Raw genomic sequence first — 18,191 nt, 5'->3', positions numbered from 1 at the left:
TGGCTTCTGGAAGGCGTTCGATGCAGTTCCATACTCCTGTTTAGTGATGGAAATACGAATTTACGGAATATAAGACCGGATGTGTGGCTGGATTCAAGAGTTTCTTGCAAACAGAACACAGCATGTCATTATCAACGAAGAGAAATATTCAGACGAAAAAGTAGCTTCCGGCACACGTCAGAGGACTGCTACACACTATTAATTTGCAAAAATGGTTCAAATGGCTCTAAGCACTATGGGACTTAACATCTGAGGTCATCAGTCCCCTAGACGTAGAACTACTTAAACCTAACTAAGCTAAGGACATCACACACATCCATGCCCGAGGCAGGATTCGAAGCTGCGACCGTAGCAGCTGCGCGGTTCCGGACTGAAGTGCCTAGAATCGTTCGGCCACAGCGGCCGGATCAACGTAAACAAATGTTACTTACTGTTCACAAACAGACAGAAAGACGCATTATCGTGTGATTACATGATAGCAGAACAATCACTGGAACCCATCACATGCATAAAATACACTGAGGTGACGAAATTCATGGGACAGCGACATGCACATTACAAATAGCGGCAGTATCGCGTACACAAAGTACAAAAGTGCAGTGCATTACAGGAGCTGTCATTTGTACTCTGGTGATTCATGTGAGAAGGCTTACGACGTGATTATGGCCGCACGGCTAGAATTAACAGATATATTTTGACTAAAGTTCAGTCTTGATCACGTCATGTATGTTTTAATGATACAGGTGACCGGTTTCGGTTCTTTTTACAAAACCATCATCAGACCCTGGCTCCTTTAGGATGGTAGGCGGAGCTCTCCTCGCTGCTACGCAGTCAATTCATTGACTGCGTAGCAGCGAGGAGAGCTCCGCCTACCATCCTAAAGGAGCCAGGGTCTGATGATGGTTTTGTAAAAAGAACCGAAACCGGTCACCTGTATCATTAAAACATACATGACGTGATCAAGACTGAACTTTAGTCAAAATATAACTATTTATTGATCACTGCTTTCCAAAAATGTTTACCAAAATTGTATAGAATTAACAGACTTTGGAGGCGGAATGGTTGTTGGATCTAGACGCAGGAGACATTCCATTCCGGGAATCGTTAGGGAATTCGGTATTCTGCGACCCACAGAGCCAAGAATGTGCCGAGAATACCAAATTTCAGCATTACCAATCACCATGGACAACGCAGAGGCCTACAGTGGCGTTTCCGTAGAGTTGTCAGTACTAACACACAATCAACACTACGTCTGTCAGAATTGTGTGACGATATCTGGTGTTAATGGGCTATGGAAGCAGACGACCGACGCGAGAATCTCTGCTAACAGTATAACATCGCAGCGCCTCTCCCGGGCTCGTCACCATATTGCTTGGACCGTAGACGACTGGAAAACCGTGGCCTGGTCAAATGAATCCCGATTTCTGCTCGTAAGAGCTGATGGTAGGGTTCGCGTGTGGCGCAGACTCCACGAAGCCATGGACCCACGATGTCAACGAGGCAGTGTGTAAGCTGGTAGTGGCTCCATAATGGTGTGAGCTGTGTTTGCATGGAATGGACTGTGTCCAACAGAACCGATCATTTACTGGAAATGGTTCTTTCCGGCTACTTGGAGACCATTTGTCGTCATTCATGGTCTTCATACACTACTGCCCATTAATATAACTACACCACCAAGATGACGTGCTACAGACGCGAAATTTAACCGACAGGAAGAAGATGCTGTGATATGCAAATGGTTGGCTTTTCAGAGAATTAACACAAGGTTGGTGCCGGTGGCGATACCTACAACGTGCTGACATGAGGAAAGTTTCCAGCCGATTTCTCATACGCAAACAGCAGTTGACCGGCGTTGCCTGGTGAAACGTTGTTGTGATGCTTCGTGTAAGGAGGAGAAATGCGTACCATCACGTTTCCGACTTTGATAAAGGTCGGATTGTAGCCTACCGCGATTGCGATTTATCGTATCGCGACATTGCTGCTCGCGTTGGTCGGGATCCAATGACTGTCAGCAGAATATGGAATCGGTGGGTTCAGGAGGATAATACGGAACGCCGTGCTGGATCCCAACGGCCTCGTATCACTATCAGTCGAGATGACAGGCATTTTATCCGCATAGCTGTAACGGATCGTGCAGCCACATCTCGATCCCTGAGTCAGCAGATGGGGACGTTTGCAAGACAACAACCATCTGCACGAACAGTTCGACGACGTTTGCACCAGCAGGGACTATCAGCTCGGAGACCATGGCTGCGGTTACCCTTGACGCTGCATCACAGACAGGAGCGCCTGCGATGGTATACTCAACGACGAACCTGGGTGCATGAATGACAAAATGTAATTTTTTCGATGAATCCAGGTTCTGTTTACAGCATCATGATGGTCGCATCCGTGTTTGGCGACATCGAGGTGAACGCACATTGGAGGTGTGTATTCGTCATTGCCATACTGGCGTATCACCCGGCGTGATGGTATGGGGTGCAATTGGTTACACGTCTCGGTCACCTCTTATTCGCACTGACGGCACTTTGAACAGTGGACGTTACATTTCAGATGTGTTACGACCCATGGCTCTACCCTTCGTTCGATTCCTGCGAGACCCTACATTTCAGCAGGATAATGCACGACCGCATGTTGCACGTCCTGTACGGGCCTTTCAGGATACGGAAAATGTTCGACTGCTGCCCTGGCTAGCACATTCTCCAGATCTCTCACCAATTGAAAACGTGTGGTCAATGGTGGCCGAGCAACTGGCTCGTCACAATACACCAGTCACAACTCTTGATGAACTGTGGTATCGTGTTGAAGCTGCATGGGTAGCTGTACCTGTACACGCCATCCATGCTCTGTTTGACTCAATGCCCAGGCGTATCGAGGGCATTATTACGGCCAGAGGTGGTTGTTCTGGGTACTGATTTCTCAGGATCTATGCACCCAAATTGCGTGAAAATGTAATCACATGTCAGTTTCAGTATAATATATTTGTCCAATGAATACCCGTTTATCATCTGCATTTCTTCTTGGTGTTGCAATTTTAGTGGCCAGTAGTGTATTTCCAGACAACGATGGAATTTTTTTGGATGATAATGTATTATCTCACAGGTGCACAGTTGTTCGCGATTTGTCTGAAGAACATTCTGCACGATTCGAGAGAATGATATGGCTACTCAGATCGCCCGACATGAATCCCATCGAACATTTATGGGACATTATCGCTGCTGCACCACACCGGGCAAAAGGAGGCCCGACACAGTATTAGGAGATATCCCATAACTTTTGTCATATCAGTGTGTCTAGATACATACGTACGAAGTGATTTCAAGTGGAACAACGACATAAAACTAATCGTAGATAAGGGAGATGCCAGAGTGCGATCAATGAGAAGAATGCTCGTGAAATTTAGTCCACCTACAAAGGAGACAGGTTACAACAGCCTCGTTCGACCAATACTTAAATATGCTGAGATCCGTACATAAAGAACTGATGGACGAAATAGACAATATCCGAAGAACAGAAGCGTTTTTACGTACACGTTCCTTTAGTATGCACGAATGCGTCACAAAACTGCTCAGTCAACTAAGGTGGCAGACGCTACAAGTGAAGCGTTCTACGTACTGTTTGGTTTCAACATTCCATCAATGTATGGCACTAGAAGAACGAGCCAATATATTGCCTTTTCCTACGTATATCTCACTAAAAGACTGAGAAGATGAAATTAGAGATTCGACTTCAGTCGGCAGGTTACCAGCAACCGTTGTTCCCTATCTGTTCTCAGGTTCGTCATGTTGGAACAACATTTCTTTTGGATTCTAATCCGATTGAATACATCGGGAAAAGTTCTTGAGCCGGTTCACATTCTTCACTTTTGCTTCTGAATTAATGGTTGATTTGGAAACATGTGCGCGAGAATGACACCATCACCATAGCAAAAGATTGTCATCATTACCCTACCATCAGAGGGAGCTGCCTTGAATTACTCTTTTGGTGATTGCCGATGGTTATAGTTCAGTGTTAACCGTTTTATTTCCAGGTGAAAGTGATTTATCCAGGTTTCGTCACCAGTAACATTTCATGATGAAAAGGACCAACAGTTCAGATCAAATGGCATTTCTTTGGATCTTGTGACCTGTTGTGAGCTTTCGCGGAACCCATCTTGAGCACATCATTGAATATCCAAGAATTTATCACTGCAAACGCACTTTCGATGCTCACCAATAATTGTGGCGCCAATCATTTGGTTTGAACACAGATCTGCTCGGATAATGGCAACTGCGCGATTCATCATTTCGGGAGCAGTGACTGTGACAAGATGCTACCGACCATGGAGCTCAGTCCCTGTACTTCCTGACTCTCTAACACTCTTTCCACGTCGCCTAACAGTACTCCTGCCAACTGCACAGTTACGATACAGTGCAGACAAATGTTTGCAGATTTGGCAAACCTGACAATTTAGATGCAGCATGTTTCTTGTCCTAAATGTCTTACGTAGACGTCATTCTGATGGTCGACTACTGCTCTGCCATTTATCGGAATTGTTCGAAACTTCTCATGCGTACAGAAGAAACATAAAACGTGAAGCACGAAGATGTAACTTTTCCTGCATATGTTAACGGAATGTTCCAGGTTCTGTCCCTCGGTGGCCCAATCGGGCCCGAAATACAGCCGTACCATCCTCTGCCAATGTCGTCATTGGATACTATATTGAGGGGTATGCGGTCAGCACACCGCTCTCCCAGTCGTTTTCCTACATGTTTTAACTGGTGTAATAACAATGGGGCTTTATTTATTGAATGACCCTCATATCTCAAGGGTGAGCCTCGTAAGATGTAAAATCCGATTCCCATACTGACCCCAATGGACCATTCAGTACCAACATCCGCCGTACGGTCTTCCGCGAATGGCGTCATTCGGATGGGGCGTGGAGGGACATGGATCAGAACATTATTCTCGCGGCCGTTGTCGGTTTCTCAGACGTGGGAGCCTCTACTTCTCACTCTAGTAGCTCCTTAGCTGTCATCACGAGGCTGAATGAACCCTGTTGCAGTCATCTCACCCTAGGAAAAATCACTGGCAGTACCGGAAGTTGAACGCAGGTCCTTCGCATGTCAGTCAGACGTGATGGCCGCTAAAATAATATCGACTTACACGTGCCAATCGAAGCCGTAATGCTTTTGAGGAAAGAAATTAGTAGAAAATAGAATCTACAGTTTTTCGTTGTAAAGCATTCTAAAACTTCCCACAACATTTTTAGTTACTGGCTCATCTTCTGTTTCGTTCGCATATCTCTGCAAATCACCATCACGTATTACCACTGAAAATGTTTTGAAGTGTTCCGATTTTCTCGTAAGAAAACGATTACCAAGTGATGTAGTTGACCTCGCCAAACATTTTCGCCCCTGTCCAATTCAAGTACAGCCAACCCTGCTAAATATTCTTGTTAGGGGTGAGAGATTGAGGACTATCTGCCACTACAACCACAAGTTATTACATACGCAGGTGAGTCACGACCGCGGGACTGCTACGGTCGCAGGTTCGAATCCTGCCTCGGGCATGGATGTGTGTGATGTCCTTAGGTTAGTTAGGTTTAAGTAGTTCTAAGTTCTAGGGGACTGATGACCACAGAAGTTAAGTCCCATAGTGCTCAGAGCCAGGTGAGTCACGTAAGACGTAACACCCATTTTATTTCTTGAACGTTTCTAGATATCGAAACGAGGTTCTCAGTAAATGCTAGTACGCCGGAGGGGAGGCGTGCAGTACTGTTGCATGGATCCATTTCGTTCTTCATAAACCGATGCGCTGAAAGAAGTATATCGTTTTTTTTAACTGGAATGAAGTACTTATTTAACGGTATTCAAAACGTCTTGAAAGTACAAGACCGTTATAACAAACGACCAGACTCTGCAGTATTTAACTGACAACAGCGAATACATTCTACCTTGCGTCTGCAGTAGCATCGACGTAGTTGCTCTACCTGCACTGGTCGCCAGACCGTTGTCTTTGCTGAGCGTCTTCTTAATTAGACTCAGTGCTGGATCCCAAGCCTTGGTGAAATTATACTCGCCGTCTCGATTACTAAAATTGTCTCTGGTGCGAATTTCGACATTTTTTTGACGATACTGGCACGGAATCTGACAGGCCCCGGCCTCCCGCAAACCAAGGTCATCCTTGAAAATCCCCAATAAGTGTCCTGTGTGACAATATTACTGGGGAGTGTCAGAGATGACATCAGTTGCGCAAGGCCGCGGAATTCCATGCCAATGTGGCAAGACGTATATATTGGACAAACAGTGCACACCATCGAGGATTGATGCCGAGAACACCGACAGATGTCGGTGTAGAGAATAGCAACGAAACAAGATCATATGTAGGTCCAAGATCAAAAAGTAATTAAAAAGGATGTTAGGAATTCACTAATATTAAACATTGATTATATTTTTCTCGATTAGAACATGACGTGTTATCTCCTCCCCCTCCTCGCCCTCCCCCCCTCCGCCCCAACCAAAAGAAAAAAAATAGTGCTTGGTAGAGTTTAGTTTTTGTTCATATTCTCATATAGGCATAGGATGAAATGTCAGCTGCCTGATTAGCATGCTACATGTGTGTTGTAAAGTTACACAAATTTTTGGAGCTATGGAATTAACATTATGGCAATGAATTTCAGAGGTCACATTCATTCTTTAGACGTTAATGTAAGTTTTACATTAATTGTATTCTTCCAGCAATTCATACTGCCTATATTTGCGTAATATTTCACTGCTTGCCTGCTTAACATAGTATTTTTAGCCAACATGGATTTTGTGTACTTATAGCCCTCATCACATTTTTGTAGATAGCTTCATTCAAGCCTAATAATAAAATGTCAACTGCCTGATTAGCATGTTACTTCGTAGCAGCATTGTTTTGTAACAACTTAGACACTTAAGTAGCATGACAGGCACTTAATTTCGGAGTCCACAGTTACGTTTCAGACATTATCTTTTACGGATATGCGTGAGTGTGTGGATATAACGTTGTGAATATTGACATTTTTTGTGTCATTGACGAAGTTTTGCATACAGTTTGGATGTGAAATAACATTGTGACACTTGAGGAGCATCATGCCTGTTTCAGAGAACAATTCAGATGTAGAAATATTTAATTTGAGGATCCATTGCGCTCTACACCAGTATCGTACAGGGATCGAACTATGTATATTATCAAGTGCTGCTTAATCTACACAGAGAGATGAAATTTGCTGATGAGGCAGAATTTTAACTGCTTACCTATTTTTGACCTTTTAAATGCTGAACACAGCACAAAATTTAGGTATGTGTCATGAGAGAGAATTTTTGCTGATGGTGCAGAATTTTTGCTGATGAGGCAGAAACTTTTGCTGACTCTGCCTCTTGCCCTCTATTACCTTCAGCCTATTGTCCAATGCAAAACTGCACAAAATACACTGTAGCTGTCTATTCCCATTATTAAAAAAATAAATGTTATCAAAAACTTAAATTCCACAATAATAATCGAGCGAAGTGGCGCAGTGGTTAGCACACTGGACTCACGTTCGGCAGGACGACGGTTCAAACCCGAGTTCGGCAATCCTGATTTACTTCTTCTGTTATTTCCCTAAAACGCTCACGACCGCTACGGTCGCAGGTTCGAATCCTGCCTCGGGCATGGATGTGTGTGCTGTCCTTAGGTTAGTTAGGTTTAAGTAGTTCTAAGTTCTAGGGGACTTATGACCACAGCAGTTGAGTCCCATAGTGCTCAGAGCCATTTGAACCATTTGAACCTAAAACGCTTGAGGCAAATGCCGTACTGGTTCCTTTGTGAGGGCATGGTCAATTTTCTATCCCATCCCTCCCAAATCTGATGGGACTGATGACGTTGCCATTTGGTGCCCTCTTCCGAATCAACCAACCACAATAGTATTTATTCCATAACCGTTGTGAACCGCTTTTCGCTTTTCTATGCCATCCTCACACAAGATTAAACAATTTGTGTGCACTGTACCAGGCAGAGTATATAGTTGTACAAAGTTTGTTTTCCCAAGATATGTAATCTTTTATTACCATATATCTGTACAGAAACGCAAGTGGATTAAAATAGACAAAAAACTATGAAGAAAAAGTCTTATAGTACACTATACTTTAAGACTGAAAGTATAGGAATGTAAAGGCCAAAACAGTACATAAGTGAGTACTGGCATAGACTGTTATACAGGGTGAGTCACCTAAAATTACCACTGGAAACACCTCCCAAACCACAACAAACACGGAATGACCAATTCCGCAGACCGAAAGTGAGGAGAGGGGCTGGTGTAATTGGTTAATACAAACAATTCAGAAATGCACGGAAGTGTGATTTTCAACACATACGTATGTTTTTTTCTAAAATGGAGACCTGCTATAATTTTTTTGGACAACTGGAAATAGAAAAAAAAACTTAATCAATGCCGTTTCTCACGCTGTAAAATGTCTATTACATCCAGAGTAATTTGTAACGTAAAGTTGACGCTTGAGTAACTTCTCCGCTGTCCAGTCGTGTGTATCGGAGAGAATCGAATTAATTAGGGATACAAAAAGAACAGTAATGTAACGTTACGTCCACATTCTAACATTTTAATTAGTCTTTTTCTCTGAAGAATGCTGTACCGCACTGATTTGTTAGAAGAAAATGTGCATTAAGACGAAAATGTAGTTAAACATACAAATTTGTTTTTTTGCTTTCAATTACAGAATGTAAAAGAGTTTGTCTTGACATTTCACGCCAATAAATGTTCAAAGTGGTGCCCATCTTTTGCTACACACAATTGCAATTTACCACTTACTGAATGTCTTACAGGACGCAGTACACTTGGTGTAATGTTGCCACAGGCTGCCTCAATACGATGTTTCATATCCTCTGGGGTTATAGGCACATCACAGTAAACGTTCTCCTTTAGCATAGCCCACAGAAAGAAGTCTAAAGGTGTAAGATTAGGAGAACGGGCTGGCCAAGTTATGCGCCGGCCACGTCCTATGAAACGCCCGTCGAACATTTTGTCAAGGGTCAGCCAACCGTTCATTGCAGAATGTGCAGGAGCACCATCATGCTGATACCACATACGTCTATGCGTTTTCAGCGGGACATTTTATAGCAACGTTGGCGGATTATTTTGTAGAAACTGGATGTATTTTGCACCTGTCTGGGTGCCTTCAATCAAGTGAGGACAAATGAGATGGTCGCCAATCACTCCGCACCATACTTTTGCATTCCACGATCGCTGTCGCTCTACCTGTCGAAGCCAGTGAGGATTGTGCACGGACAAGTAATGCACCTTTCCTAAATTCAATGCACCGTGGTTTGTGAAACCTCCTTCATCGGTAAACAGGTAGAACTGCAACACATTCTCTGTTAATGCCCGTTGACAGCAATTCACTCGATTTTTAAAGTCATGTCCATGTAATTGCTGATGCAGCGACACATGATACTGGTGAAATTTATAACGATTATATGCACATTACACTACTTTTACTCATTGCACTACCTCTTGCGATGTCACGTGAACTCATGTGTGGGATCACGACAAAAGTAGCTAACACACCAACTGCACCTGCTTCTCCTGTGGTGGGTTTGTTACGGACGCGTTTGCGTGTTACGACTGTACCTGTTGCATACTGTTGTTTATAGATGTTTTCAAATGTGCGGAACGTTGAATGATCTCTGTCTGGGTACCTTTCTGCATACAATCTGCAGGCTGCAGTTGCCTTTTGTCTACACTCACCATAGATGATATCAACTCTGCCATTCCGGGGTTAGAATAAATCGTTTTTAGAGTTCTTACAACGCTATACACTCTTTTGTACTTGCAACCTTCTCACGTTCCTACTGTGCATACTTCTGGTCTTACTTGTGTACAGTACACTATCACAAACGTCCGGTAACAAAGTGTACTACGGTCATTTTGAGCACAAGGCCTAATTCAGCAAGCGGTACGTGCAGACACTGAGACAGCTAATCTCGTAAACATCGTAGTCATCGTAAACATACTCCCACAGATCTTTTTTGTTACAACACGAGACTGAACGTCTGTTTCAGGCGTCAATTTTACGTTACAAATTACTCCGGATACACTTAACATTTTACAATGTAACAAATGGCATTGATTAACTACAGGGTGTTTCAAAAATGACCGGTGTATTTGAAACGGCAATAAAAACTAAACGAGCAGCGATAGAAATACACCGTTTGTTGCAATATGCTTGGGACAACAGTACATTTTCAGGCGGACAAACTTTCGAAATTACAGTAGTTACAATTTTCAACAACAGATGGCGCTGCAAGTGATGTGAACGATATAGAAGACAATGCAGTCTGTGGGTGCGCCATTCTGTAAGCGTGTGCTGTTCACAACGTGCACGTGTGCTGTAGACAACATGGTTTATTCCTTAGAATAGAGGATTTTTCTGGTGTTGGAATTCCACTGCCTAGAACACAGCGTTGTTGCAACAAGACGAAGTTTTCAACGGAGGTTTAATGTAACCAAAGGACCGAAAAGCGATACAATAAAGGATCTGTTTGAAAAATTTCCATGGACTGGGAACGTGACGGATGAACGTGCTGGAAAGGTAGGGCGACCGCGTACGGCAACCACAGAGGGCAACGCGCAGCTAGTGCAGCAGGTGATCCAACAGCGGCCTCGGGTTTCCGTTCGCCGTGTTGCAGCTGCGGTCCACATGACGCCAACGTCCACGTATCGTCTCATGCGCCAGAGTTTACACCTCTATCCATACAAAATCCAAACGCGGCAACCCCTCAGCGCCGGTACCATTGCTGCACGAGAGACATTCGCTAACGATATAGTGCACAGGATTGATGACGGCGATATGCATGTGGGCAGCATTTGGTTTACTGACGAAGCTTATTTTTACCTGGATGGCTTGGTCAATAAACAGAACTGGCGCATATGGGGAACCGAAAAGCCCCATGTTGCAGTCTCATCGTGCCTGCATCCTCAAAAAGTACTGGTCTGGGCCGCCATTTCTTCCAAAGGAATCATTGGCCCATTTTTCAGATCCGAAACGATTACTGCATCGCGCTATCTGGACATTCTTCGTGAATTTGTGGCGGCACAAACTGCCTTAGACGACACTGCGAACACCTCGTGGTTTGTGCAAGATGGTGCCCGGCCACATCGCAAGGCCGACGTCTTTAATTTTCTGAATGAATATTTCGATGATCGTGTGATTGCTTTGGGCTATCCGAAACATACAAGACGCGGCGTGGATTGGCTCCCTATTCGCCAGACATGAACCCCTGTGACTTCTTTCTGTGGGGACACTTGAAAGACCAGGTGTACCGCCAGAATCCAGAAACAATTGAACAGCTCAAGCAGTACATCTCATCTGCATGTGAAGCCATTCCGCCAGACACGTTGTCAAAGGTTTCGGGTAATTTCATTCAGAGACTACGCCATATTATTGCTGCGCATGGTGGATATGTGGAAAATATCGTACTATAGAGTTTCCCAGACCGCAGCGCCATCTGTTGTTGAAAATTGTAACTACTGTAATTTCGAAAGTTTGTCTGACTGAAAATGTACTGTTGTCCCAAGCATATTGCAACAAACGGTGTATTTCTATCGCTGCTCGTTTAGTTTTTATTGCTGTTTCAAATATACCGGTCATTTTTGAAACACCCTGTATTTGTCTCTACTTTCAGTTGTGCTAAAAATAATAACAGGTTTCCATTTAAAAAAAACGTAAATGTGTGTTGAAAATCATACTTACGTGCGTTTCTCAGTGGTTTGTATCAACCAGTTCCACCAGCCCCTCTCCTCACTTTCGGTCTGTGGAATTGGTCATTCAGTATTTGTTGTGGTTTGGGAGGTGTTTCCAGTGGTAATGTTAGGCGACTCACCCTATATATATGAAGATGTAGATGTAGATGTCCAAAAGAACAGATATATCTTCATGTAAGTAAGGTTCACGGGTCAATGATCTTCTTCAGTGCGGATGCACTCACATTGTGCGAACTCTTACGGGAATCGGCAGACTGATTACCGCGAGCAATGAGTATAGTGGACTGCCGGCGCGGTATCTCAGCGTGTTCGCTCAGAGAGCTGGCTGCTCTCTGTGATAAAAAAAAAAAGAATCTAGGTGAAGGGATCAACAACGGACTTCAACGGATGTCATATGACGTCCGCTACGACCAAACACAAAAAAAGACGGATAGAGCGTCTGCCATGTAAGCAGGAGATCCCGGGATCGAGTCCAGGTCGGGGCACATATTTTCAACTGTCCCCGTTGATATTTATCAACGCCTGTAAGCAGCTAAAGGTCTGGATTTAATTGTAATTTCACCCTGTATATGGACTAAAGAAGTGACGAATATTATGAGCATGCAAAAAACGGGGCATAGGGGAGGAAGGCGTCAATGGAATGTGGATGAAGAGATGTTATACTATTTATATCGAGAAAAATATTAACTGGATGCTACTACAAGAGCAAATGATGGAACTGTGTTTGATCATTAAGGATTACGTCAGAATTCTGTGATTGGTGTTTACTATTGTCAAGAATTTCAATTAATGTTAGTATTATATCATTATTTGCTCTGTGGAGTGCATCATAAGATTATATTCTAAATTTTGGTGTAAATTTACTACGTTCAAAAAATGGCTCTGAGCACTATGGGACTTAACTGCTGTGGTCATCAGTCCCCTAGAACTTAGAACTACTTAAACCTAACTAACCTAAGGACGTCACACACATCCATGCCCGAGGCAGGATTCGAACCTGCGACCGTAGCGGTCGCGCAGCTTCAGACTGTAGCGCCTAGAACTGCTCGACCACTCCCGCTTTACTATCTTGTCACAAATTAGTCTGATAGGTAAATTCACCAATTAAAACAAATCTTAATTACAACCAAAAGCTGGAAAAGATTATTTGCTTGTATTAGTAAAAAACTATATATCTACCCATTCTACATAGTACTAAGCTAGTCTCATTGGATTTCAGCAGTCTATATTCCGATATTTCTGTGGGAGAGGCCATGGAAGGTTTGACAGGATTGGTATATAACACGGAAACAAATCCAGTGAAAACAGAGGATATAGACTGGCTACATAGACATGCTTAAAGCAAAATTATTTTCAGTTTCAATAGATTCTGTACACAATTTTAAATGCATCCAGAGCTGCTGAATGAAAACACTGCTGACAGCTGGAAAAACTTGGTTTCAATTGACCATCATTACCGGTTTCATGGCTTACAGCTACGTAGTAAAGTGAAACAAAAACTGTTACATTAATCGAGCATAGGTGAACCCAACGTTCTGAGTTAGGGTATTGCCATTCGGAGGATATTGCTAATATTTTTTTTTTAAAAAAAAAAAGATTAGATGAACGACGGCTACTTGGGAAGGTGGTCCATGTAATACCCTCTACTAATGTTGCCAGCTGGCTCATGCGAACATTGTATATGCGAGTATCATCCCCAACCAGGCACAAAGGACGCAACTTCCAAGAGAAGGCCCTGCCTTCACTGGCCACCAGAAAGCACTGACTGCCAATTAACATCAAGTTTTACCAGCTGTCAGCGTCTTTTACATTCATCGTGAGATTTTGTACAGTCAGTCAATGTAGTTCCCCTTTGAGCCCCTAATTTGCTGAAATTTTGATGGTTAAGTCTGAAAATTTTTAGATGAAGTGTCCCTAAATTCTAAAATACGTCTGTGGATCAGTTACGTGGATTGAGTACTGAGCATGGGTACACATAACATGAGACTGTTAAACTAATTATTCCAACATTTAAATTCACATAACGGAAAAATTAAGTTTGTAATAGAAACTCCATCATCTTCTCAGATCTTAGCAAAGACATTAGCAAACAAAAACATTTGTTTAAGGTACACAGGAAAAGTAACTTCTGCGGATACAGTAACAGTTGCCAATTCCCAGAAACCTGCAACACACAAACATGCAGCCTTCCACTCCATGATGCACCAGCAGCTATCGATTCCGCAAACCAAATCATATTTTGAAAATTATTAAAAATAATTAAAGAAATTACATAATTAATAGTTGTAGTGCTAACGTAATTCATAGCATACTTGGTAGAAAGAAGAGACAAAGGATAATAGCACATAAATATCCTCCTGAGAAGGCACTGAGAGCAATGCTATATGTAGATCGGGTTTCACAGGTACTTACCAGAAAACTGTAATGGAGGAAAAAAATAGTTCAAATGGCTCTGAGCGCTATGGGACTTAACATCTATGGTCATCAGTCCCCTAGAGCTTAGAACTACTTAAACCTAACTAACCTAAGGACATCACACAACACCCAGTCATCACGAGTCAGAGAAAATCCCTCACCCCGCCGGGAATCGAACCCGGGAACCCGGGCGTGGGAAGCGAGAACGCTACCGCACGACCAAGAGCTGCGGACCGTAATGGAGGACACCAGTTTTCTATTCCGAGGCGAAAAAAGACAAGGGATATCTCCTAATATCGTATCGGACCTCCTTTTACCCGATGAAGCGCAGCAATTTGTCTGAAGTCCCGTGCAGACATACAGAACAATGCTGCCTTTATAGCAGCCTATTACTGCAAAGTGTCCGCCCTGATAGCTGAGTGGTCAGCGTGACAGACTGTCAATCCTAAGGGCCCGGGTTCGATTCCCGGTTGGGTCGGAAATTCTCTCCGCTCAGGGACTGGGTGTTCTGTTGTCCTAATCATCATCATTTCATCTCTATCGACGCGCAGGTCGCCGAAGTGGCGTCAAATCGAAAGACCTGCACCAGGCGAACGGTCTACCCGACGGGAGGCCCTAGCCACACGACATTTCCATTTATACTGCAAAGTGTTGCCGATGGAGGATGTTGTGCACTGACTGACTTCTGGATTACGTCCCATAAACGTTCAATGGGATTGTGTCGGACGATCTGTGTGTCAAATCATACGCTCGAATTGTCCAGAAAGTTCTTCAAAACAATCGGAAATAGTAACGGCTCGGTGAAACGACATCATTGTTTGGGAACATGAAGTCCATGAAAGGCTGAAAATGGCCTCCTAGTAGCCGATCATAACCATTTCCAGTCAATGATCGGTTCAGCTGGACTAGAGCACCCAGTCCATTCCATATCAACACAGCCCACACCGTTAAGGATCCACCACCAGCTTGCACAGTGCTTTGTTGTCAACCTGGATCCATGGCTTCTTCGGGTTTGCGCCATACTCGAACTTTACGATCAGCTGTTATCAACTGAAATCGGGACTCATCTGACCAGGCCATGATTTTCCTGTCGTCTAGGATCCAACCGATATGGTCAAGAGTCCAAGACAAGCTCTGCAGGCGACGTTCGTTGTACGTCCTCCATTGATTTCTGCGGTTATTTTACGCAGTCTTTATCGTCTGTTAGCACTGACAATTCCACACAAACGCCGCTGCTCTCGGTCGTTACGTGAAAGCCGTCGGCCACTGGGTTATCCGTGGTAACAGGTACCACCTGAAATTTGCTTTTTTCGGCACACTCTTAACATTGTGAATATCTGAATATTGAATTCCATAACGATTTCCGAAATGGAATGTCTCATACGTTTAGCTCCAACTACCATTCCGCATTCGAAGACTGTTAATTGCCGTCGAGTGGGCCGGCCGCTGTGGCCGAGCGGTTCTAGGCGCTTCGGTCCGGAACCGCGCTGCTGCTATGGTCGCAGGTTCGAATCCTCCCTCGGGCATGGATGTGTGTGATGTCCCTAGGTTAGTTAGGTTTAAGTAGTTCTAAGTCTAGGGGACTGATGACCTCAGATGTTAAGTCCCATAGTGCTTAGAAACATTTGAACCATTTGAACCCGTCTTGTGGCCATTATCAAATCGCAGATCTTTTCATGTGGATCACCTGAGTAGAAATGACAGCTCCGTCAAAGAACTGCCCTTTTTTACCTTGTGTACGCTATATTACCACGATTTGTATATGTGCATATCTCTATCCCAAGACTTTCGCCACCTCAGTGAATTTCTATCTTAAAAATACTGTCGACCACATTCTGTTCAACATTGAAGATCCAACCTTTGAACAAAGTGAAACTTATAGGATTTCGTACAATCTATGTGGCAAATTACATGGAGATCAACCACGTTGGTATATAGCTGCTATACTGATTCACAGTGAGAGGAGTTGGAGACTAAATTGAAATATTCCACCTTTGCTGAAAATGCTGTGAATGAATGTAATTGTAATGATATTAAGTGTGATGTTCTCCATAGAGCAAATAAAGGCAGAAAATTTGCATTACTTGAAAATACGACTAGCAATAAACACCAGTCACAGAATGCTAACTTAATCCTTAATGATCAAATACAGTTTCATTAATCACCCTTGCTAATGTAGGAGTAGGCAGTTATTTTACTCACCATAATATTAAATGTTTATTGTAAATAGTATAAGAGTTCCCCACGCACGGTCCATTGACTCCTTTCTCCCTTCCACCACATTTTTCGCCTATATTTGTAAAAATTTTCTCTGTACAGCTGCCATTGTTTGGACTATCTGTTTAGTTTTAAGTTGTCTGAGGATGGGCTGCAATGCAGAAATTCGGTTTACTGCTATAAAACATATGTTACTGTGGAATATCTATATTACCAATTTTAATAGGTCTCTGGTTCTCTAAGTACCGACGAAATATTCCATAAATGTTAAATAACAGCTCTGATTGTATGCAGTGTTTTATTTGTAATTTGGCGCCCTAATTGTTGACATTGTGTAAACAGGTCAGCCGCTCGTACACTAACTTGTTACATAGCTTGTTTATTTATTTACTTTATTTGTGTGTTTATCTGCGTTTTATTGGTTTTTTGATTGGTTCTATGGGGACCGCCACAGTTTCTTTTCCTGTATCAACCTTTTTATCTCAGAATTGCACTTGCACCCCATTTCTCCAATTATTTGTTGGACATATTACAATCTCTGTCTTCCTCTACGATTTCCCCCATTTGCAGCTCCTCTGGTACCATGGAGGCTATCTCCTGATGGCTCAACTAATGTAGTGTAAAAGTGACACATTTTTTGTCAGCGTTCGCCACATGTTCCTCTCCTCGGCGGTTCTGTACAAATCTGCCTCATCTCTTATCTTATCAGTCGACTTAATTTCCAGCCTACTTCTGTAGTACCGCGTCTCAAACGCATCGATTGTTCTGTATTGTTTTCTGCTCAGTCCATGGTTCACTTCTACGCACTGTTTTGCACCGGGCGCACATTCTCGGTCATTTCTTCCCCAAATTAAGGCCTGGGTTTCAGACAAGCAGACTTCTTTTTCAGCGTGGAATGCTGTCTTTTCATAAGGTAATCTGTCTCTTACATCCTGCTTGTTTCATCAGTAATTCATTATTTTTCTTCCAACGTAATAGAATTTCTTTCCTCCGCTTCATCAACTACACGATTTTCTACGTGATTCCTTTAACGATTCTCAATTTTAGCGTTATTCTTATCGCTTATTTAATTTCTGTTACTCCTCAATACGTAAGTGTTTCCCCATAGTGCTTAGAGCCTTTGAACTTAAGTGTTTCTTTGTATAACTCCCAGGCCATATTATTTTTTTATTCATTCTGTTCAGCAACTTCCGTAATTTTTCCTCATTGGTACTGAAGACTGCAATTACACCAATGAATCTTATCATCGATTTCCTTTCACGCTGACGTTTAATCCCACTTACGAAACTTTCTCTTAATTCCTTCATAGCAGTTGAACTGTAGAGGAAACAAGTGCTAAAGGGGTGAAATATGTCAGCCACCAGAGATGGAGAAGGGCTGGTACTCACTGTCCTTGGCGATGTGCGTGACGCAGCGGTCCTTGGTCGGCGGACACGGCAGCAGCGTGTCGTTGCCACATTCCTCATAGTCCTGCCGCACGCACTGGTAGCACGTCAGGTTGGCCTCCGTTGCGTCTGAAACAACAACATGCACCTCTGTTAATAATAATTGTGAGTTTTCTTTAACACTGTGCTGCCAAGGTCCTCATGTTGTCTGAAGATGGAAATTATTTCATATCCTCCAAATGCGTACGTCATACACAAAAATAGTTTCTAACTTGTATTACGTAACGTAAAAGTTGTGGTACTTTACGTCATTTTCTTGTACGTTAACACACACACGCAATAAGGAAATGGAGAACGACAAGGTGGAATGAGGATGCATAAAACCAAGAAAATGCAACTAATAGAGGAAG

The 18,191-nt window shown here is 43.1% G+C and overlaps 1 protein-coding gene across 1 annotated transcript in view; it reads right to left on the bottom strand.

Annotated features, from left to right (window-relative positions):
• LOC124624262 overlaps positions 1 to 18,191 on the bottom strand; it is a 343,631-nt gene that overhangs the window by 8,741 nt on the left and 316,699 nt on the right. Inside the window, exon 2 of the mRNA XM_047149096.1 lies at positions 17,785 to 17,910. Within this exon, the coding sequence (XP_047005052.1) occupies positions 17,785 to 17,910 (126 nt within the window). The remainder of the gene's footprint in view (positions 1 to 17,784; positions 17,911 to 18,191) is intronic.

Source organism: Schistocerca americana, chromosome 1 (genome assembly GCF_021461395.2).
Source record: "Schistocerca americana isolate TAMUIC-IGC-003095 chromosome 1, iqSchAmer2.1, whole genome shotgun sequence".
Taxonomy (NCBI): Eukaryota; Metazoa; Arthropoda; class Insecta; order Orthoptera; family Acrididae; genus Schistocerca; species Schistocerca americana.
The sequence above is the reverse complement of the archived record's forward strand: the minus strand, read 5'-3'. Positions and strand labels throughout refer to the sequence as shown.